Consider the following 23,120-nt stretch of genomic DNA (forward strand, 5'->3'; position numbering starts at 1 on the left):
TGATAAAATATAAAGAACTATTGTATTTATTTCTTTCATACACAGGCTCAGATGTCTATATATACAAATAATAAACAAATGTACACAATAACGCAACATTCATCTAGTAAGAACAACACATTCTTCTAAGTAAAGAAGGGAGTAAAAATGCTGAAGTTTGTATACATCAACGAAACTAAGTATTATTTTGAAAAGTTCTTATCAGTCTTTCCTTCTTATTGTCACTCAGAAGATATGAGAGCCATCCAAAACATGGACTCTACATCACATTAAAAGCATGAAAAACTGTATGGATTATTTACATTCTTTCTGGTAACTATAAACACTATTTTTAATTCTGTATTTATATTTTAATATTTTACTTGAAAGACTTGCAAGTCTTTTAAATGGAAAAAGGGTCTTTTAGATTTATTGTCATATCAGGCACATTGTATAATACTTTTGTATTGAAAAGCCCTTTATGATTGTCAAGTGAAAATAATTATTTTGGTATATTATGATATACAAGGATTTAACCATATGAAAATGTTCAATAAAGTGGCAGCTTTGAGATGCTCAAATGCTCATTACAGCTTTCTACATCAGTTTGGTCAGAAACAGCAGTAGTGTTTTGCTGCGCTGTAGGCCAACAAGATGTGAAAGACTGATCCAGACAGAGTGGATTTCAGGACATGAACACTGTAAGAGGAGTCATACCAGATAAACTGACAGTTGTCCCGAACGTTTCGTTTAAACATTAACCTAAATTAAACACAGATTCCCTTCTGTCAAGTTACTATAAAAGTGGCTGTTTGTTTTGGGATGTGGGAAAGGAATTTTCAATAAATATTCATCTTTTTAAATGGGAATATTCATATGTGTTGACTGATCAAGTTCATTTACAGCTGGATTGTGAGGCCGTGCTAGAGGTCAGAGGTGAAGCGGAAGCAGAACTGAAAGATTTCACCACCAGTCCGGTACTAAGGTCCAATCCTCTGCCTTCCTTTTCCTACAAAAGGAGGAGATAAATAAGTTTCTACCACAGTCTATGGCAGGTTTATAGCTTCTGTTCATGTTCGAAGAAAAGTAGGTCAACGTTTTATCGTAGTAGATGATTACGTGTCAGGTTATTTTATTATAGACAAGAACTACATCCGAACGGGGCAGAACAGCTTTTCTCTGAACTGTAACCAAATAAACATTATGAAACCTATATTTTGTAGTATAAAGAAAAAGAACAGCTTTTTACTTACTGCTCTGTAATCAATGAACATCTCTTTAAAGGCCATAAAGTCAGTGAAAGTGAGCAGCATGTCAAGTATGTCACCTGAAACTTCATCTTTGTGCTGTCTAATTGAGAAAAGAAGGATTACAAATAAACAGAAAATTTAGGTCACAATCATGGAATAATGTTCTGTGCAAATACCAGTTTATGTAAATACCTCCATCTAGTGGTAAATTGTGTGTATTACAATAAGACACTTCGGGTTTTTTCAAAAAATAATTTTTCACAGCATACAGTAAATAGGGTCTTTATACATGAAAATATATAGCGGCCTTCTAAATGTTAGGAAGTGGCTCCTCATATAAGGATTATCTTTTTTGAGGGTCTGTAACATCTAAAACCCCTGTTTTATACTGATTTTAGACTGGATTGCTATTGTCTTTATTTTGATCTTTTTTTTTTGGTGGATATTTTTCAGTATATACGATATCGTCAGTGTAAAAGAAATGCTGTCAGCCACTGTCAAGCCTGAGCACCATACTCAGGCCCAGAAAAAAAGATGAATTCATATGGCATACTTAAGTGAATGGGTGAATGCATCCATGCTGAATCCAGGAATTCGCTCTACCAACTGCTGTTCCAGATGTTTTTCAAGGATTTCAATCTGAGAAAGCAAAATTTAATAAATGACATTTAAATACAGTACTTCCATCTCTACAAGGGTCATAAATGTATGATAAAACAAAGCTGAAAGTACCGCATACATATTCATTAAAAATAGGTGTATAGCTGAGCTTGTTCTCATCAGAGTCATCAAACTCAAGGTAATATTTCTCCATGAAAGACTGCTGAAGATGTTGGAATTCATCCTCTGTGGAAATAATTGCATGTGTCAGTTATAATTTGGATGAGTGACTTTCATGAATACATGTCCAGGTCTCATTTCATCCTAAACCATGAGAAAAAAAGGAAGAAATATAAATTCCATTTTGCATTAATAAATTAAAACAATTAATATTAAATACAATTTCCACCAAAATTAACTAGGACATGTTCTTGACAGATTATGTGATATTCACATGTATTATAGCTGGATACTAAAAGATGATATTAAAGATTAACAGTTGTTGTCATAAGCGTTTAATAAATTAATAGACGTATAAATACCCATTATAATATCCTCGATGTTCCCAATAACCATGTCAAACTCTGCATCAGCATCTGATGATCTGAAGAGGCAAAGTATTACGGATAAAAGAAGAAAATTGTAATTTCGAGAAATATACACGCATTTTCACTCAAGAAAACAAACTATATAACTTACATTGAAACTGCAAAGTCCTCTTCTTCCAAAGTCTGCATTTCAACTATGTTCTCATTGCCACCCAGCAGATCTTTTGGGTTTCATAGAAAGTTCAGATAGAGAAGTTTAAATAACGTTGCAAAAAGCATTTTTAATTTTCTGAGAACACAAGTTACAGATCTGATCACAATTCTGAAACTAGTCTGCCAGATTCCCGTAAGCTAGCTGGTAGAAGTGAAGGTGCATGGCTGGCCCACTGGAGCTTTAAAGACGACAGGACGGTACTGCACAATCAAACGCTTGGATTCGTGGCATAGGAAATACAGTGGATTGCTTTCAACTCAAAAGTATATTAATATTTTAAAACAATCAATTACCTGTCTCTCGAGCATCCATCATTAATCGCCCGAACGTTCTTCCTGAAGTCGCTGCTGCCACGGCAACGGGAGAACGCGTACCTGTTCGAAATGTGTTCGGTAGAAACACTTTCCTTTTATTCAGTTCCGCCTTTTTTTTGAGTTACTGGACAGCGCAGGCAGAAGGAGTAATTATCCGGACCATTACATAGGCTTTAGATGTAGCTGTTCCTTTAGCCTTTTCTATTATTCTAACGAACCTTTAGTAAGTCAAGTTAACAGAATTCCATACTTTGAAAAGATCATACCAAGAAGAGGCACCTCACAGAAAACAGGTCAGGTCTGTTATGATTTTAATACTGACCTGCTTTATTATCGAGAGAAAGGAAATCTTGTCTATTTATCTATGCTACCATAACATATAATCTATATTATAATATAGATCGTATTATTAAGACTCTAGTTTGAATTACATATTTGTTCTTCTATTTAATAGTTGTGCAAGGACATGTAGAATGTGAACCAAAATCCATACATATATGGTTCCTTTCCCTAAACTGTTTTGAAGAAAACTTTTCTAATAAATAAAGAATAAAAAGAGAAAACAGAGCGAAAAACTATGCCACAACAACAGAAGGAAATATTTATACAAATTCACAATAAAATGATTTTATGATTTTCTTTTCTTATGATACAACTTAATTTATAAAATGTGTGAAATGGCTATTTTATTATGCACATGATGTTTACGGAATAGAATTATCAGCTATACTATGTATTTCTTTTCAATGCAAAATGTCATCTTTAAAATAAAATATCACATCAAATACACTAATCATTCCCACCCATCCGAGTTTTATCCTAATATATATATTCAAATTATTCCACAACAAATGTTTAATAGAACAAATGTTACGCTGAGCATATTCAACGTAACATACGAACACTTTTTTTTTTTTTTTTACTTCGTCATTAATAAAAAAATGTGTTTTATGTTTTGATGTAGTTTTTTTTTTTTTTTAATTCAGTATATGATAGCACATAAACATTTTAAGTGAGCAGCAGCAGCCTAACAACTTTATTTTAAAACACGTCTTGTTTGGTGTCACGCACATGACGTCACCCAGCGTCGGCCCGTGACGCTGCGTCTCTTTGTTGGCCCAGCAGCAGCGTCGCTCCTCTGTTGTTGTTTTCTCTGCTCCTAGAAAAACTGGAATGCTAGCAAGCTAAAGAAGTATTCTCGTTTTGTTTTGCTCTATCTGCCAAATAATACACATCAAACTTATCCCACTTTACATTAAACGCAACCCAGTCATGGACTCAGACGAGGGTTACAATTACGAATTCGAGGACGAGGAAGAGGAATGCAGCGAAGACAGCGGCGAAGAGGAGACCGCCGACGACACCCTGGAGCTCGGCGAGGTGGAGTTGGTTGATCCCGTTGTGGCCGGCGGAGAGCGAGACGACTGCGGGGAGACGGGAGGCAGCGGCCTCGGGCCTGGGCAGGATGAGGAAGACTACCGCTTTGAAGTGCTAACCGCCGAACAGATCCTGCAGCATATGGTGGAGTGTATCAGGGAGGTCAACGAGGTCATCCAGGTAAGTGTTTTCAGGGCTTCCCCTGAGCTCAGATCAACCCTTATAACAAAAGAGGAGATTTTTACATCGTTCCGGGAAACTTTGCCCCCCGTTGACAACACGAGAGACGTGAAAAATGCATCAGCTGTCCTTTTGAAACAAACTGATTTGTTGTTACGTCAACAAAATAAATATATGGTCATGATCACAGATATGAAGGGGAAGGTTTGCGTCAACCCAGCCTTTTCCCTGTCCTTAACACATCCAGTAATGACATAAGATGCTTAACCAGCTTCTAGCTCACCTGCATACAGAATCAGACCGATAAGTCCCATTATATGCGCTTTGCTCAACAAAACTACATTTGTATTGTCAAAATGTTTGCATCCTAACATATGACAACTGATGTCACATATAAAGTACAATAATAATATTGCAAATCACTCCATTTTTATTAGGACCCCCTTGTTCCTGGTCACACTAGCTTAGTAAGCTAACCACGAGCAGACAAGCTCAATTGAAGTAACTGTTACACCGGAGACTACATTGCGACGTGTTGGTGTGTTTCATATGTATTCAGGGCAGGCTGTTGATAGTCTTGATGATGAAGAAGGTGTCGTCTTCATCATCTGTGAAGCTGGGATATGGGTTAGGTCGCGTTAGCATGTGGGAGAGTTACCTAGTTGCTCCCGACAACAACATGGCGGAACCGAAGCTGCTTCATGGCTGGTTATGTTTGATTAAACAGCACAAAAATAGCCCATCAAAGTGAATTTGAGTAATGAGTTATGTTAGCTTTCTGCTGCAGTGTCATAGCCACAGGCTGTTTAGGGGTATTAACTGTCTCCTGAAGCTCGACATTTCACTCTGCGTCCCGCAGTTTGTTTTGTTTATGCTGGTTAATTTCCAGATTTTGTGCTAATTGATTAGATTTGCTCGTTCTGTGCCGTCAGCAAATGCATTTTATTATGTTTACATGCTGTTACTGTGATAAGTTGAAGTGATTAATGCTGTGGCTTGCTTCATACGTATATGGTATCTGCTGTGTGTTTGTCTCAGTGCATTTCAAGTGTGCTTACATTTTCAACAGAAGGGAAAGAAGACCTTGGTTTAGTTGAGGATCGTCTAGTTAGGGTGGTTGCAAATCCAGAAGGTTATGGTGGTCTCGTCTCCCTGCATCCCTCTAGATTGCCTGTCCATGTGCACCTTGAGATGTCAGCCCACATAACCTTTTTGGAGTACTGTAGTACAGGCTTTGTCTCCCTGACAGGCAAGAATGAACTCTGTTGTCTAAACACAGTGGGAATCACATCATTGCTGCTCTTTGGAGTGTTGTTGTTTGAGACACAAACCCGGCTAGCCGTTATTTAGGCTTTTATTAGTGATTTGTCACATAATAATAACAATATTAGTAAACAATATTAAGTGTTTTCCTGACAAATTGTTTATCTAGCCATAATTTAAGCAGAAAATTGGGTGTTTGTGAACATTTAATTGTGTTTGCTTTTTTCCCCCCTTCTTTTTTTTGTGAGTTATGGCAGTCAGAGGCATAACTGGCTAATAAAATGTTTTGACTTTGTTTGAATTTTGTTGATAGCCACACTGTTAAAGACCTTTTTGGTGGATCATCAAATGAAGTTTACAAAAGTGATTTTATATACACAGAAGGCAATTTGAATGCAAGTAAAGTGTCTAATTTAATGTTTCAAATAACTTTTGTGAAAATAATGTTCTGTCGTCATTCAGTGTAGCAGATATATTTATGCAAAAATGTAACAACATACTTATTCTGACCTGTACGTATTAAAATATTTAAAAGAATAAGTGATTATACAAAATTTTTATTATATTTTTAATGATTAAAACTTTTTGCTGACAAATGGGTAAAACCTAGTGATTTGAAGGATACTGACAAAGATTAGTAAACATTTCAAATGACTGCAATCCTGTGATCCTTAAATAGAATTTTAATGTCATCTACTGATTCTTGTTCTAAATATGACTGACAAGATTTTTTGGTATACAAACTTTTGTTACATTGAATGACATTTTTTCTGTAAATCATGGTAAAAATGTATGAGAGTCATTATTTTTTGCTCAGGAAAAAAATGAAAAAGCATTCTAAAAACAAAATTTAACGGCATATTAAACTTTTATTGTTTTGCTGCTTAAAATCCCTTTTTGCCTTTGACCCATATATATGTAAAATTAAACTGTAATATTTTGTTGCTTTGTTTTTTGTTAAATGTGTGCTTGTTTGCTTTTTTGATGTATAAAAAGATGTATGCCTTTCTCTCTTGTTACAGAATCCTGCTACAATCACTAGAATATTACTTAGTCATTTCAACTGGGACAAAGAAAAGCTGATGGAAAGGTAACTGTTCTGTGTGTTTTGTTTCCTCCCACCAGATTATTAGTCTGCTAACACTTTATTCAATACTGAGCCAGCAAATTTTGAGAAAAATCTACTATTTATCTCTTTGCAGGTACTTTGATGGTAACCTGGACAAGCTATTTTCAGAGTGTCACGTTATAAACCCCAGCAAGAAGTCTCGGACACGCCTCATGAACACAAGATCGTCGGCACAGGACATGCCATGTCAGATCTGCTATCTCAACTATCCTAACTCGGTCAGTGCCCCCCAGCGGAATCGCTTTCGTTGCCTCCGATTAATCCATTTCCACAGCTGCTTTCCTGATAGCTTATTAGCAGGCTCACACGGAATTTGTGCCCAGAAATGGAATTCTCGTCGTTCACACAGTTTTGCACATTCACTTCCCTTGGAATGCTCTTCAGCAGATATTTTGGCTAATTTCATTATGCTTTCAGCCAATAAAAAAGAGTAGTACTCTCAGCTCCATTTAACATATGCTACTGTTCAAACATTTGGGCCTGATGAGATTTTCTTAATGTTTTTGAAAAGTCTCTTATGCTCACCAGGAGTGCATTTATTTGATCAAAAATTAAAAAGTTACATTTTGAAATGTTATTATTAGAATACATTTGCTCGTTCTGTGCCATCAGGAAATGCAATTTAAAATAACCGTTTTCTAATTTAATTTATTCATTTGATGGTGCAGCTGAATTTTTTTTTTTTGTGCAACATAATCCTTCAAATATGCTGATTTGATGTTTAAGAAATATTTCTTACTGTTTTGACAGTTGAAAACGGTTTTGCTGCTGAAAAAGTTTAAAAGAACAGATGAATAATTTAATGCATCCTTGCATTAATTCCTTTTCAAATTTTACAGATTGTATTGTAGTGTTTTTACATCCATTCAAAAGAATTCTGTATATTTCTAAAGTTAAGAAAATCTTCACTTTAGGTGCAACGTCTGCAGATTCCGTCTGTGCCTGTTTTTCAAGTAAATCTGTTGAATTGCTTAGCAGTGTGAACAGATTGTTTACCACATGGACGGGACGCTGTTGCGTTGTGGGATATGTGAAGGTGGTATACAGTATTATTTTGACACATCTGTGTTTTCATGTTTGCCACTCTGTGCTACATGCTACAGTGTCTCAGCCGGCAGGAAGGATTTCTAATGAGCTCCTTTCACCAGTAATCTCTTCACTGGATTACTCAAATTGTACACAAAGCAACTGAGGAGAGGAACAGGCGGGTCTTCGGATTTGCGGGGAACCTTGAGAAATGTGTGTGTGTCAGTGAAAAGATAGATTAAGTGTGGCCTGCATGCATGCATGTATTGTTTTGATCAGCTTTGTCATGAGAGCCAGCAACTGTCTGAAAGAAAACTCTGGATTAAGCAGCAGGGATTTGGAAACTGTTCTATTTATTGCTTCGAATCGTGACTATGAACTATTTAACCGTAACGACAACCAGGAAGTCCCTGTCTCACGGCTTGTCTGCTTAAAATAAAGGATCAGTTGGGGCGACACGATACAGCAAACTTATCAGTTTGAGGTTGAGAGTTCTGCTTAACTAAGATTTTTAATCAGGTTGCGGATACATTTAAAGTAGCAGTTTATTGGGACATTTAATTTGACCTAATGTCAAATTGTCGTTTCGATGTTAATGTGTTGCTTCATAAAGCTGACCACCACTCAGTTCCTGTGAGACGTTCCCTAAATACCATTAGCGTTGTCTGCACAGTGCTGTTAAACTACTTGTGATGTTGTTGTAAGCAATGCTCTGCTTGCGTCAGTCCTACCGCAAATATTAAGCTGATTTGTTCTTGCCGGGTTGTCTGTTGTCCCAAGAGAGAGAACCAGGCATTTACTACCGGGGGGCCTGAGACTGTAAAATGCATGACAAAGGGATACTTTGTAGGAGCAGTAGATAATGACTACGGCTGACTCTTCTGTCACCTGCTCAGAACTGATTTGTAAGATCCCTATCTGAGCCAAAAACAGTCTTGTTGGTTGTATCGATTTGTTGAAGAGAACAAGGCTCATTGTGTTTCATGGGCACACAACACTGGATAGCTGCTAGCTAGGATTGGTTTCATTGCTTTTTTTTGGTTTTGTGTTTTGCAGTGTTTGTCATTTGTGTCCTGTGTTACTGAGTTTTTGAGTCACTGTTGCAAGATCCACCCTAAAAGATGAAATATTGCATTTATTATTGACTAATGGAAATAGACATTTACACTGTTCTCAGTAGTTGCTTGTGTTATTAATTGTAACTTTCCCTAAATGTGGATTTGGTGTTGATTTGTTCTTTTTCAGTACTTCACTGGTCTGGAATGTGGGCACAAGTTCTGCATGCAGTGCTGGGGTGATTATTTAACCACCAAAATCATAGAGGAAGGAATGGGACAGGTACATATTCCAACTCCTAGTGCATAGAAACTTTGATGTCATGATACCAAAATTTAAATAGTTGATTCTAATACCAGTGAAATTTTTGATTCAGAATGCCAGAGAAACAACTAATACAAACACAACTTTATTTAAAAACTGGAAGAGTAAACAAAATTAATAATATACTCTAAATTTAAAAAATCTGGGGTTGATAAGATTTTTTTCTGAAAGAAGTCTTATGGTCACCAAGACTGCATTTATTTGATTAAAAATGCAGTAAAAAACGGCAACATTTGTGAAATATTAAAATTTTAAATAACTGTTTTATTTTAATATTTTAACACACGATCCTTCAGAAATCATTCTAATATGCTGATTTGGTACTCAAGAAACATATTATTAGCAATGTTGAAAAAAAAAAATATATATATTTTTTTGAAACCAAGATGTATTTTTCAGAAGTTCAAAAGAACAGCACTTGTTGGAATTATTGGTAAAATGAAAATGCATTCTTGCTAAAAAAAAAAAAATATATATATATATATATATATATTATAAAAAAATATCTTAACTGATCCCATCCAAAACTTTTGAATGGTAGTGTTTGCTTAAAGTACTGTCTTAAAGTGCCCCTATTATGGATTTTTGAAAATGACCTTTCATGCAGTGTGTAACACAGCTCTAAGTGAATGAAAACATCCTGCAAAGTTTTAAATCTGAAAGTGCACCGTGTATAAAGTTATTGTCTCTCGAAAGAAAGAGTCGACTCTGAATCATTGAAACGAGTCGTTTTTAAAATGAATCTTAAGCCGTTTCATGTTGACGTCAAAATGAAACATTAGTGTATTGCCCGCTCCTCTTGTTGCCGCTAGGTGCAGCTTTTGGGGCGTTAAAAATAGCCTTTTCGCCGGTAACGGCTGTACACAAAGCAGCACTGCTCACAATCACAAACACTGCTTTAAATGAAATCGACCAATCGGACCAGTCACCGCAGATTAGCGTCACAAAGGAGGGGATTGGAAAAACGAATCATTGAGCGAATCGTTTGGGAGTCGTTGAGCAAATAAGGTCAAAATAAATGCATATTATAAGAAAATGAAAGAGTTTTTTGACTTTGCGTGCATGTCAACCTGTTGTTGGAGACTCCCAAAACCAAAAAAAGAACCTTTCATAACCCATAATAGGGGCACTTTAAGTAATTCTTTAATTGCTAAATCTCCTTGTAATTGTAAAGTTTACTGTCTTGGGGAAAAATAGAATAGCAGTGTCAATATTGCTTGCTTAATATTATAAACATAATTTGCAGCCACTGCATTTACACTTTAAATCAAAGATCAAATTAAAGGATTATCAGATTAAAGGTTTTGAAACACTTTTCTACTGATTATTTAAGTGTCATGTGAACATAACTGGCTGTGTTTACATTTATTGCTCGCAAAGTCAGGCATTTTGACCAAGAAGTGCATTTGACACTAAACGCTTTCCGGAGAATAAACATGCAAATACACATGAGCTAGCAGCCTGTCAGACTGATAGCACTGCAACGATTTCAGATTTAGCTGTTGAACTATTCACATTCTATTCATAAATGACATTTTGTGTGTTTCTCTGACCTATTGTAACACAAGCTTGCTTGTTTCCGTTCTAGACCATTTCTTGTCCTGCTCATAGCTGTGATATTCTGGTGGATGACAACACGGTCATGTAAGTGTTTGAGAAATGAATCATTTATAGAAAGGCTCAAGTAAAATATATATATATTTTTTTTTTTTTCAAGCAAAGTTATCTATGCAGCCACAATTGTTATGTAGGCAATTGGTTTAAAGAAACAAAACCCAATATTTTAATCTCCATATTGGAATTGTTTCAAGAAGAATCACGCCATTACAATTTCTCCCGTTTATTATTGTAATAGTAGTCTGTCTCCACTCCCTTATACTGTCTTTGTCTTCATCATTGCTTGTGATATATACGAAAGCCTTGTTAGGTTCATTATTCTTAGCTCAGCCATGAAATGGTATGTCCTGAAGTATATTATGGCTAGCCTAGATGAGCTGATAGTTTATTCCTAGTCAGAAGTAGGACACTCTGTTACCCTGTCTTGCTGGAGGTGTGAGTCACAACACGGCACCTCCTGTCGATTCAATTAGATTATTTTGGATTCGCACAGCTGTCTTAACCTACATATGATCTCCCTGCTGCTTTTGTGATGCAGGTACAGGGTCTGATCCTTTTGTATGCACTTTGGTGGAAAACAAATATAGTATCTGAGCATGCATGTCTGTCTAAATATATCTCAATTCTTCCAACAGGCGACTGATTACAGATTCAAAAGTGAAGTTGAAGTACCAGCATTTAATAACCAATAGTTTTGTAGAGGTATGAATTAATTACATTCTGTTATATAGTGTGGCCCAAAGGTCTGATACCACACAGAAAATCTGTATTTTTGAACTAAATAAAAGCTTTCAGATAATGGCCAATAGTAATAACCAGATAATGGTTTTTATTGAAACACAAGACATTTATCAAATAATGCATCATAGCATATATCATCAGTATTCAGTTGCTTCAGTTGTGATTTCTGGTTTGTAAATTTGGTTTACTCTGTTCTCTTCCTCTGCAGTGTAACCGACTGTTAAAATGGTGTCCAGCACCTGACTGTCATCATGTTGTCAAAGTACAGTACCCAGATGCCAAACCTGTACGGTGCAAGTGTGGTCGGCAGTTTTGGTAAGACACTGAACTGCTAATGGGATCGAATACTTTTGGAACGTGACCTCAGATCAGTTTTAGGCCTTCCACCAGCTCAGGGAAAACCTGATCAAGCCAGTGACACTAGAACTCAGGAGACATGTTCCCTAGATGGCAGTCTGGTAATCCTATCCAGTAGGGGCGGCACGGTACATGCGTCTCGGTTCGGTGCATGAGGTCTTACGACGAATACAGGCAATTCACCCCCAATCCAGAAGGGGGCGCCCGCCGTAATGCAACGCTGCTTGATAACCGCCAACAGAACTTTAAAGTATACTTTAAAGGCTTGCGCACTCAACTGTTTACGAAATGGAGCTTTGTGCTCGTGTATCCTACCTCTCTCATTCGGCACAAATCCAGATTTTCCGTAATATCTCCATATTTGCGATGTAAGGTATCTGAATGCTAAATTATTATTTATTATTTAAATGATAGGCTTTGTACTTCAGTCGCGTTCCAACGGTGACACAGAGGCGCGCGCGCGCTGATGTTTGGCTCACTGTAACGTTATTTTATTTTGATAAAGTACCAACTGTGCTGTCAAGTTAGCAATGCTGGAACTGATGTGTTTTGTGTGGCGCTTCGGCGCGATCACTTCAACTGTTTCCTTATACCAGCAGAATCAACTTTAAACACTTATTGTCTTATTAATAATCACTGTATAAAGGTCTGCTTTTATTTGTGTACACTCACAATGAAAACAAAACAGATTTTATATATAACATGTAATAATATTTAGTATTTTCACATCTAGATGGGAAAAATTGTAATTTGCACTACTGTCTGTTCAAAATAAATGAAAAGAAACTGAGCATAGTAGATTTTTTTTTTCCCCCTGTTGTACCGAAATCGTATCGAACCGTGACCCCCGAACCGAGGTACGTACCGAACCGTGACATCTGTATACCGTGCCACCCCTAATATCCAGCCATCACAGCTACCTGTTCATTTTGGGAAGCAATGACTTATTAGAACCATTAGAGCAAAGAGTCATTTTATGTATTTGTATGTATTTATTATGCTCACCAAGCCTGCATTCATTTGATTAAAAATTCAGTAACAAAAATAATAATATTGTGAATTATTACTACTTTTTAAAATCATTTTTATATATATTATATATAATTCTAAAGGGATCAAGTGTTTGTGCTCCGAGAGAATGCTAATGTTTTCAATTATTTTGCAGCTTCAACTGTGGAGAAAATTGGCACGATCCAGTGAAGTGTAAGGTGTGTTGAGGCAGCATTTTATGTTTAAAATCTTTTAAGTCCACCTAGAATTGCACAACAATGCTATCAGTGTTTATATATAAATATGTTGAGTCATGGCTTTGCCATTGTACTTTTTTTTTTTATTATTTATTTATTTTTTTTATGCTTTCCATTGTCAACAATGCCTGTGTTTTTCAAAGTTAAGCACAGTTTTGGCTGTTATTTCTGGCTGACAAACCTGGATCATACTTTTCCATAAATACCCTTATTTATTTAATTTCTCTTCATTGATATGAACCCCAAAACCCTGAGCATTCTCTCTAAATACTGAGGCAAAATGAGTAGAATACCCCATTCCAATGCTGTTAATAGACATCCATTCTGAAATACGTTAAGGACAGCACTGAAAAGAAATGAAAGCACCTTTTAAGTGTAGTAATTTCAGTGGAAAGCAAGGGAACATGTTGATTTGGTATGGCAAGTGTTTTTCTGTCTGAACAAAGGAAGCTAACTGACTGCCACCTCTCCTACTCTCAGCATTAAGAGACTCTTCAGAGACTTGTCTTGTTATTGTGGGGGTAGTCTTGGCAAAAACAAAGGAAGCTTCTTGTCCCTTGTGCTTCTCATATGGGGATTACAATCATCTTCCAGTGAGAGAAAACATTTAACCCTTCATTAGCAACTGACAAAACTTATTTCTCTTGTATATGTTGTTATAAGATATTCTGTCATGAATACCTCATTTTTTAGTTATCTTAATTGTTATGGTGAATTGATTCCTGTATGTCCTCTGATGTTATTTTACCTCTCGTTCCCAGTGGTTAAGGAAATGGATTAAAAAATGTGATGATGACAGTGAGACATCAAACTGGATTGCAGCAAATACAAAGGTCAGTTGTTAGGTTCGCTGTGATGTTGTAAATTCTTCCCTGTGTCTTCTCATGACCCGGAAGAATGACTTTCTTCCTGTTGTGTCGCAGGAATGTCCAAAATGCCATGTCACCATAGAGAAAGATGGTGGCTGCAACCACATGGTGTGCCGGAACCAGAACTGCAAAGCAGAATTCTGCTGGGTATGCCTGGGGCCCTGGGAGCCACACGGCTCTGCTTGGTAGGTCCAGATCTTTAAAATCAAGTGTTTTTTTGTGGTTGTTTAAGGTTATAGAGACTTCATATTAACAGCCAAAAATGTATGAATATTGAAGTATGTTTCTGCACGGATCATGTATTTCAGTGATTCCCAACCCAGTTCCAAACACTTAAGTTTCTATGAATTCTAATGATTAGCCACTGATTGTAACAGAATCATTGATTCGAAACATAATCTCTCAACTTGCTGATCACATTTTTATGATGCAGAAAAAGTGAGCATCTGTGGTGGTATGGCAGATATGAAAAGCTCAGTGGTTATAAGGTGTGTTTAATTTAAACCACTTTATTAAATAAATCCCGCAAAACCAATCAATGACACAAAAAGTAAAGTATCCGCAGTTACAAAAATCAAATGGTGCGCATACAGTATGTGTGTACTATTCTAGTAACAACATTTGTGTCACTCTGAATTTGTGCTCTGCATTTAACCCATCCAAGTGTACACACACACACACACACACACACACACACACACACACATGAACACACACCCGGAGCGGTGGGCATCCAATGCTGCAGTGCCCGGGGAGCAGTTGCTCAAGGGTCTCACCTCAGTCGTGGTATTGAATGTGGAAAGAGCGCTGGTTATTCACTCCCCCCACTGACAATTCCTACTGGACCTGAGACTCGAACCCGCGACCTTCAGGTTACAAGTCCGACTCTCTATCCATTAGGCCACGACTGTCCCTTTTTTATTTTATTTTTATTTTTATTTTATATTTAAAAAATGGGAATACTTTTTAAAAAATTATAATTTTTTCTACTGTTTATTTTATTTTATTTTTTTAATTTTGATCCCTACTAGCAGGATTGTTGTATATTGTCTGCCTTTGAATTTAAATCCTTAATTAACATAGAACAGCAGTTCATAAGCTAGGCAGCTGGTGGAGGGGTTTAGAATGCTTTCACAAATACTTAAAAAATAGATTTTCATTCCTGTAAATTTTTTATTTCTGTGTATTTATGTAAGCTTTTTGAACCAAACACACCTAAATAAAACAGTCCGCCATCAAATGTGAACTCCCTGAACTCTCTCTCAGATAAACCTAAATGCCTCTCCTCTACCTTTTCCCAAGGCAACGTTTTCATATGCATGTCTTTGATCAACAGGTCCCACTTAAACTTGAGAGCTTAAAGGCTAGCTTTCTCCTCCTCCTCGTTCCATAGAGTCATCTGTTTACAGATCACTTGCAAACATCACTTAGGGAAACCTAGAGTGACTCATTCAGCTGTAGACCGCTGAAATTCAAACATTTTAATGTTTCATGATGTCTTTATAACAGTTTTTGTTGAATTGTACAGTTGTTTATTGATGTCTAAAACATTATTGGCTATTAGAACTATTTCTTTAATGTTTTGACTCGTAGGTACAACTGTAATCGTTACAACGAGGATGATGCCAAGGCAGCCCGGGATGCTCAAGAGGTGAATTATGTCAGTCCATTCGTGCTGATGTCTGAAAATGCAAATTGCAGACTCATTATTAAATATTTTATATGTTTGTACTTACTGTGCAGCGCTCCAGAGCAGCCCTGCAGAGGTACCTGTTCTACTGCAACCGCTACATGAACCACATGCAGAGCCTGCGCTTCGAGCACAAGTTGTACGCCCAGGTCAAACAGAAGATGGAGGAGATGCAGCAGCACAACATGTCATGGATCGAGGTGCAGTTCCTGAAGAAGGCCGTGGATGTGCTGTGCCAGTGCCGCTCCACGCTCATGTTCACCTACGTCTTTGCATTCTACCTCAAGAAGAACAACCAGTCTATCATCTTCGAGGTAAACCAAAGTTGATCATTTTTGAAAAGGTGTTGGATTGTGTTACAAGAACATGAATAATCTAATTTTAAATGTTTGCACCCAGAATAACCAGGCAGATCTGGAGAATGCTACAGAGGTTCTGTCTGGATACCTGGAACGAGACATCTCCCAAGATTCTCTGCAGGACATTAAGCAGAAAGTACAAGATAAATACAGGCAAGTGTACAAATTTTCTTTAATGGGATAGTTTACCCAAGAATTAAAATGGTCATGATTTAAACACCCTCGTATCTTTCCAAAGCTGAATGCATTTCATTCTTTTGCTGAACATTTTGAAGAATATTGATAATCAAACAGTTTCGGTTCCTGTTGACTTCCATTGTGTGGACCAAAAAATACAATGGAAGTCTGAAACCGAAAATGTTTGATTATCAAGAAATGCATACAGCTTTGGAAAGACATTTTCATTTTTGGGTGAACTATCTCTTTGAGAACGACACTAACATTTGTCTGCCTATGATACAGATTTAACCTCTTAACTGTCACCGTCCGCCCTGTGGGACGCCTACCTTTACTTCACTATTTTACAATTAAATCCTAATCTAATCATGACAAACTATATATCGTTGGAAAGGTCTAAGACTCCTAAATAGGTATTTTACCACTTTTTCTGTTAAAAAATTATGTAGGAAAAGTGATAGATTAATTTATGACAAGAGTGCACCTGAAAAAAATCTACATCATAACAGGAATTCTGACCTTTGTCACAGAAAGTCTTCTTAGTTGCCTTTTTCTCTATCACGAATTAGAAATCAGAAGAAATTATTTATCAGTAGAAAACTTAAAATTTCAAAATTCATCCTTTGAAACCCATTTTAAAATCAGACATTGCATTAACATGGAAATGGTACATTAAAATCACGTTACAAAATATTTTCATTCATGAATTATAAAAATTTAAGTTTGGATAGTGCACTATAATGTCTCTGTTCAAAACTGTGAGTGACAGTTAAGGGGTTAAGACCCTTTCAAGTCCAATGCAACGTAAAAAAATACGTAAAAAACGTAAAAAAAAAACGTTTTGCAGCACAGATATTCACATCAAGTGCAACGCCAAATGTATTCTATTTTCTGGGGGGAAAAGTACCTAAATTTAATAAATTATCAATCGCAAGATTAAAAAATATATCGGAAAATATGTATCTAGAAATGTATGAAACTTGGTGTAAAGGAATTAATAGAGATGTTTTGTTTAGTTTTAAAATCTGGTGCAAAACGTTGACAATTTTGTTAAATATTTATATACGTTTATTATTAACTGGCTTGGCTACTTTGACAGCCCTAAAAAACAAACTTTGAAAAAAAAAAAATACAATTAAATAAAAATAAAACAACAATCTCTTAAAGGTCGTTTAAGGGATTTCTGGTTGCCAATGTTGATATTTAAAATAACCAAAACAAACACGCCCCTACCCCAAAAGGGTCTCGCCCCTGTTTTGATAGCTCCGCCCCACACATCCATACGCAACCCAGGCAACGATTAGTTCTGTGAAACAAAGCAAAACCAATGTTACTCACCTATCGAGAAGAAACAAAGCAACCTTGGCATCCGATCGCAGGCCTTCACGCTCCTTGAATTCTCTCCAGCACTGGAAAGCTAATCCGATATTTACACGGGTCCTACTTGCCTTATCGTAACACCGGGTCTACACCGGACGTGAGGCGTGACAAAATACTATAGGACTCATTATAATCAGTGGTGCTGTCTGCGCGAGATGACAAATCCCTGACAGTAAACTGCTGCCGTGTTCTATTTATGAGATATTGACTCAAATTTCAAGTGATTTTCAACGGTCACTTTGTTGCGTCCAGTGTAGACAGACTTTAGCTGTTGTGGTGCGGCGCGACTCGACAACTGTCGCGTCCGGTGTAGACACGGTGTAAGCCTTCTTTTGTTCCACAGATGTTTTCCTCTTCTGTTTTTTATCCACCATCTCTATCTTTCTGTCGTCGCTCGGCTCGGCTAATGTCTGTCCTGTACACTGAGCGCTCTCTCCTCCGCATCATGAGTAGACACGCCCAATTACTGCTGATTTGCTACAAGTTTGTTTTGGTACTCAGCCCGACTCAGTTTTCTAAAGCATTTTTGATATTTCCATGAAGCACACTTCCTGGACCCCAGTTTGAATCCCCCTGACCTAAAATGAATTTTATTTAATTCCAAGTGTGAATGTTTCATTTCCTTGGATTCAAGTATTACTACATGTTCACGCTTTACAGGAAGATTGTGCATGCACCACTTCTAAGTTCGTAACGTTCCACGTTTTGATGCTCCTGTGTGCAGATACTGTGAGAGCAGACGGAGAGTGCTGCTGCAACACGTACATGAAGGCTATGACAAAGACCTGTGGGAGTACATCGAGGATTGAGGCTACATCTCCACACCACAGACTCTTGGAGACAAACTCCACCCATTAGAGCGCTGATGCAATGACAACAGAGCAGCACAGACCTCTGCTGCCTCCTCCCTGGCAAACCGCCCTGCATTGCATAATTTTTCCAGATTTTTGTTTCAAGGAAAGCATAAGAGTAAATTATATTTAAATGAAAAAGTTAGAATATTAAAAATAAAATATTACATGTTCAACAGTATTGTTAGCAGCGTGAAGCGCAAGACTGAGAAATCCAACAAAAAGGTGAAATATCTTCCTTTTGCTTGCATTGTAAGATCTTGCCCTCGGAAATCTTTTCCCTCCTTATCAGTTATGTTTGTGGACGTGTTCTGTTTGACTTTATTTTATATACTCTTTTTGTGTGTGGAAAATGGACTTTGTTTTCAAAATGGCTTTAATCATTCTGACCATGTCTGGCGAGATCCGTGTTTGGGTTGCCGAATGATGATTGGATGATTGCAAGGAGGCAATTTTTTTGGCTTTCAGACGTTAGTGGAATAGAACACAAAAAAAAAAAAAACACCAAAAAAAAAAAAGATAAAATCGGTATTTTTCAATTTGTAAATAATGCATATGCATGGAAGTTAAAGAGTAAGAGTGGCATGTGTTTGCATCATTTTTAAAAGATATTTATCTTTACAGATATAAAAAAAAAAAAATGTATATTTGCTGTGTAGATTGAGTGTTTTTCCCTATCTTGGATCGCCCCTCTGAAGAGGTTTGGACTTGACACATGCTTGACGTAAATCGGGAGTCCGTGTCTCTCCCTCCGCTCCTCCCCTTTGCTCCACAGGGCTACATTCTGCCAAATCGAGCAGATCATGCCAAGGTGGCGCTTTTCTGCCTACTAGGAGTCTTGTGAGAGCTTCTGACTTTACGGTTGGAGGAAATGGGGATAGTTTAATGTTCGCTGCTTTTTCCAAGAGTTCAAAATTTTAAAACAGAACAGTGGTTTCCTCTGCTCTGCCTCCTTTGCTGTTATTCTCCTCCCTCCTCTCCTAGGTAGATTAAGTATGGTAATATGATTTTTAAGAGTTATATGAATAATTTCTGAGAGCCAAACTGAGTGACATTCACTCATATAACCTTTTATATTTTTTCTTTTTGTCTCTCTGAAGTTCATTCTTCGATCCCGACCCCAGCTCGAGGTTCTTTCTCCGCCCGCCCAACATGCATGTTGATGAAATTGTACTGATGGGCCTGTTGAGCTGCTTTCTTGACATCTGTTGTCAAGTGTTCTGACTGAGCCATTGACAAACAGGGTTAGGCATTTTCCACATGATCGATTCTTTTGCACACCGCAGAACTAGTAGTCAGAAACCACCATTATCTCTGCTGTGAGGTTCCACGCTGCTTTAATTCAGTTCTTGTACAATAATCACGTTTGCACCTGGGGTGGTTTCCAAAGGGCCGTTTGAGTCATGATCTAGTTTGCAGGGAATATGTAATGTAACCTTCGTACTGTGATGTTGCATTTGTGTACACTTTGTTCATGCAGAATTGTACAAATTGTGTGTGGACGCACCGTGACCATCATTGAAGCACTAAGACCCTGTCATCAGGGGTACAGGGGTGGGGTTCTGGGATAAACACAGATGGGACAGTGTCATTGCAGATCAAGTTGGCGTATTCAGACAACACCAAAGTGTCAATCTCAAACTGATGATTTCTTTTTTTTCCCCCCTCACTTTCTGCTGGAAGTGTGACGACTCATAATGGCTTTTTGTATTTTCTTTTATACTTCAAATGTGCTCCATAAAAATAAATGTCCTAAAATGCATTCTTCATTCAATTAATAGCATTCTCTTGCGTTTTTGCCTGTTAATCCTTTTGCTTTGTGTGCTTGGAATGATTGCACATTTTTTTTATATATAAATAAGTCTTTGTAATATGCCGTGGATGAGTGCTGAGATGGTCTTCCAGGTATAAACATACATGCTTTGACTATTTTAATGAGAATTGGATATTTCTGCAAGAACAAGAAATAGGAAAATCTGGGAAGTGTGGCTGTTTATTTTGTAGGTCCCTGTAGTTTCTATTACAACGGAACACACGGTGTGATCTACAAAAACATGGAATGGTTATACTGCCCCTGTATGCAGCGTTGTGTGTTTAACTGTCCCCTTCCGGTCACTTTGCTTCTCAGTTAACGCCTATTTGATCATGTCTGCTAGTTAATGAGCATCCAAATTTAACATTCACGGTAACAAAAAGCAGCTACTCTCATTTTGTTGAGACATCCAAAAACTTTTAATACTTTTCTACATGTATCCTTTCTTTATGCGATTTAAATTTTTTTTTGATTTCTTATATACATAGTGTACAAATGTGTAAGAAATTAGTTGTTCGTTTTGAAAAAAACAAATATTAAAGTGCAAAATGTTGCAAACATTGCTTTAGTTTGTGTGCTTTTGTGTTTATTTCAAGCCGGTGTGTGTGTTTGATGCATCTAGGGCTGTTATTGGTTTGGGTCATTTGTCAGTAACACAAGCTGTTTACGCTTTATATAAAACAGGACCTCATCCAAAGGATTATGCAGTCCACAAATAAAGCACATAGATGTCATGACAGACATTTGAGAGTTGGGTTTTAATGTAAGTGTCCACCAGAGGGAGACCAATCTTAACTGATTCGTATAAACCAAGTGTGCCCAATCTTGTTCCTGGTGCTCTACTTTTCTGCAAAATTCAGCTCAACCCTGATCAAACACAACTGGACCAGCTAATTAAGATCTCCGGGAGCTCTAGATAATAACAGACAGGTGTGTTGGATCTTGGTTGGAGCTGAAGTTTGCAGGTAGGTAGCTCTCCTATAGGATTGGGTACTCCTTGTCTAAACTGAAAAACTGTGACAATAAAACATGGGCTCTGGATTTGGTGGACATTGTCTCATTGGTCAGGTATATGAGATTAAATTATTCATCCGTTTTGACTTTGTGCCCTGTGAGAAACACTTTAAAATAACAAGATTTGCCATCAGACTTGAAGGGATGTTTCACCCAAAAATGAAAATTTTGTCATTTACTCGCCTTCATGTCGTTCCAAACTTGTATGAGTTTCTTTATGTAGAACATAAAATAAGATATTCTGAAGAATGCTGGTGATCAAACAGTTGATGGGAAACCGCTTATTACAGAAAAAAACAGAGGTTAATCAAAATTTGAGATACAAAGTTTGATACTTTTCTTCAAGGACACATGAAATGGAGCAAAAGTGACAAAAACATTTATAATGTTACAAAATATTTTTTGTTGTTCTTCTGAACCTACAAAAAAAAAAAAAAAAAATTATATCTGTCAAGCAGCTTAGAGTTTAAAAAATGTTTTTGTGCAACAAATCAGCTTTTCCATCAGTAATAAGTTAAATTTTGTAAATATTAAAACTGGAATGTTATTTTAAATTGTAATATTTCACAATATTACCGTTTTTAACTGTATTTGTGATCAAGTAAATATAGCTTTCATCTTGAGACTTTTTAAAAACATTTAAATCTGAATGGTAGTATAAGTTGTTGCAATTACCTTTTTTAATTTATTATGTGTTGTACATTAAAAAAAAAAAAGGCACTTCGTGATGAATTTGAACAACCCAAATAGATTTAATTTTTCCAAAGGTGTTAAAAGTCAGGTATATAACACGTGACAGCAGCCAATATAAAAATAATTATGTAAACAGTTAAACATCTTGCTATACAGCATTCCCTTTCATTCAATTACATGGAAAGCTTAAACACGGTTACCAACTTGTCACCTGCTGGGAATGTTTGCCAACAACTCAGTGTTAGAAAAAGGGCAACAACTTCACAGATACAACTGAAACATTATTGACACCAGAAACACGAAGGAGAGTTGAAACCGAACATACATTGCTTACATACAACAACATCATGATATGTCAAGTTTTTGGGTTGCAAAGAACAATTCAAGACTTTTGACTGCTTCGCCGCTCATCAATTCAAAGTATATTCACATTTTCGAACCAATTCAGTTCTCGGGTGCAAAATAAAAACATTAATACCGTCAAGACTCAGTCCTCCACTTTCAACCATCCTTTCTTATAGTCTAAGAGCAGCTCAAGATAGTACTGCCACTCGGGCTCACTATCATATTTGACCTCAAACACAGTTTTCAGTGGGTTTGTATGTGGCTCATGGATGCGCAGCACCACTCCTCTGTACCACACTTCCGTTTTGTCGTTTTCCTCATACAAATGGCGAATCCTCTTTCCCACCAGGTCCGGATAACTGTTCTCCATGGCCAGACGGGCAGACTGCACAGCGGAGCGCAGGACCCATCTGCGTCTGTGTTTTTTGGATGGGAACGGACGGCTTTGAGAATACGAACTGAAAGAAAACTCCCTGTCCGTGCGGCATCTTTTGTGCCTGGATGATTTGTGTTTCTTTTTTCTGTAATGCTCGCTGTCTGTGCGTCTGAACCTTGCCGGAGCTTCTAAAGAATCTGTGACCTTCTGGTAGCGGGTGACTCTACCGTGACCCTTATTGTAGAAGACCTTCCTCAGCTTGAGGACCATGCTTTTGGGCCCTTTGGACAAGCCCTGAGATTCTGCTGAGCTGGATCTGCGGCTCTGAAAA

The 23,120-nt window shown here is 37.1% G+C and overlaps 2 protein-coding genes across 2 annotated transcripts; one reads left to right on the top strand and one right to left on the bottom strand.

Moving 5' to 3' along the window:
* Nucleotides 1-47: 47 nt before the first annotated feature.
* On the bottom strand, nucleotides 48-3,008 carry arl2bp (ADP-ribosylation factor-like 2 binding protein). The gene is made up of 7 exons (XM_058751896.1): nucleotides 2,885-3,008; nucleotides 2,529-2,598; nucleotides 2,372-2,433; nucleotides 1,969-2,075; nucleotides 1,783-1,868; nucleotides 1,233-1,329; nucleotides 48-988 (listed from the first exon to the last, which is right to left on the bottom strand). The coding sequence occupies exons 1-7, from the start codon at nucleotides 2,904-2,906 to the stop codon at nucleotides 875-877; spliced, it is 558 nt and encodes a 185-aa protein (XP_058607879.1). The 5' UTR covers nucleotides 2,907-3,008; the 3' UTR covers nucleotides 48-874.
* A 954-nt stretch (nucleotides 3,009-3,962) lies between these two features.
* Nucleotides 3,963-20,929, top strand: arih1 (ariadne ubiquitin-conjugating enzyme E2 binding protein homolog 1 (Drosophila)). The gene is made up of 14 exons (XM_058751624.1): nucleotides 3,963-4,462; nucleotides 6,748-6,815; nucleotides 6,928-7,072; nucleotides 9,126-9,218; nucleotides 10,849-10,904; nucleotides 11,513-11,579; nucleotides 11,827-11,933; nucleotides 13,141-13,183; nucleotides 13,984-14,055; nucleotides 14,146-14,276; nucleotides 15,685-15,742; nucleotides 15,835-16,095; nucleotides 16,181-16,293; nucleotides 18,422-20,929. The coding sequence occupies exons 1-14, from the start codon at nucleotides 4,178-4,180 to the stop codon at nucleotides 18,504-18,506; spliced, it is 1,584 nt and encodes a 527-aa protein (XP_058607607.1). The 5' UTR covers nucleotides 3,963-4,177; the 3' UTR covers nucleotides 18,507-20,929.
* Nucleotides 20,930-23,120: the final 2,191 nt, after the last annotated feature.

Source organism: Onychostoma macrolepis, chromosome 18 (genome assembly GCF_012432095.1).
Source record: "Onychostoma macrolepis isolate SWU-2019 chromosome 18, ASM1243209v1, whole genome shotgun sequence".
NCBI classification, from domain to species: Eukaryota; Metazoa; Chordata; class Actinopteri; order Cypriniformes; family Cyprinidae; genus Onychostoma; species Onychostoma macrolepis.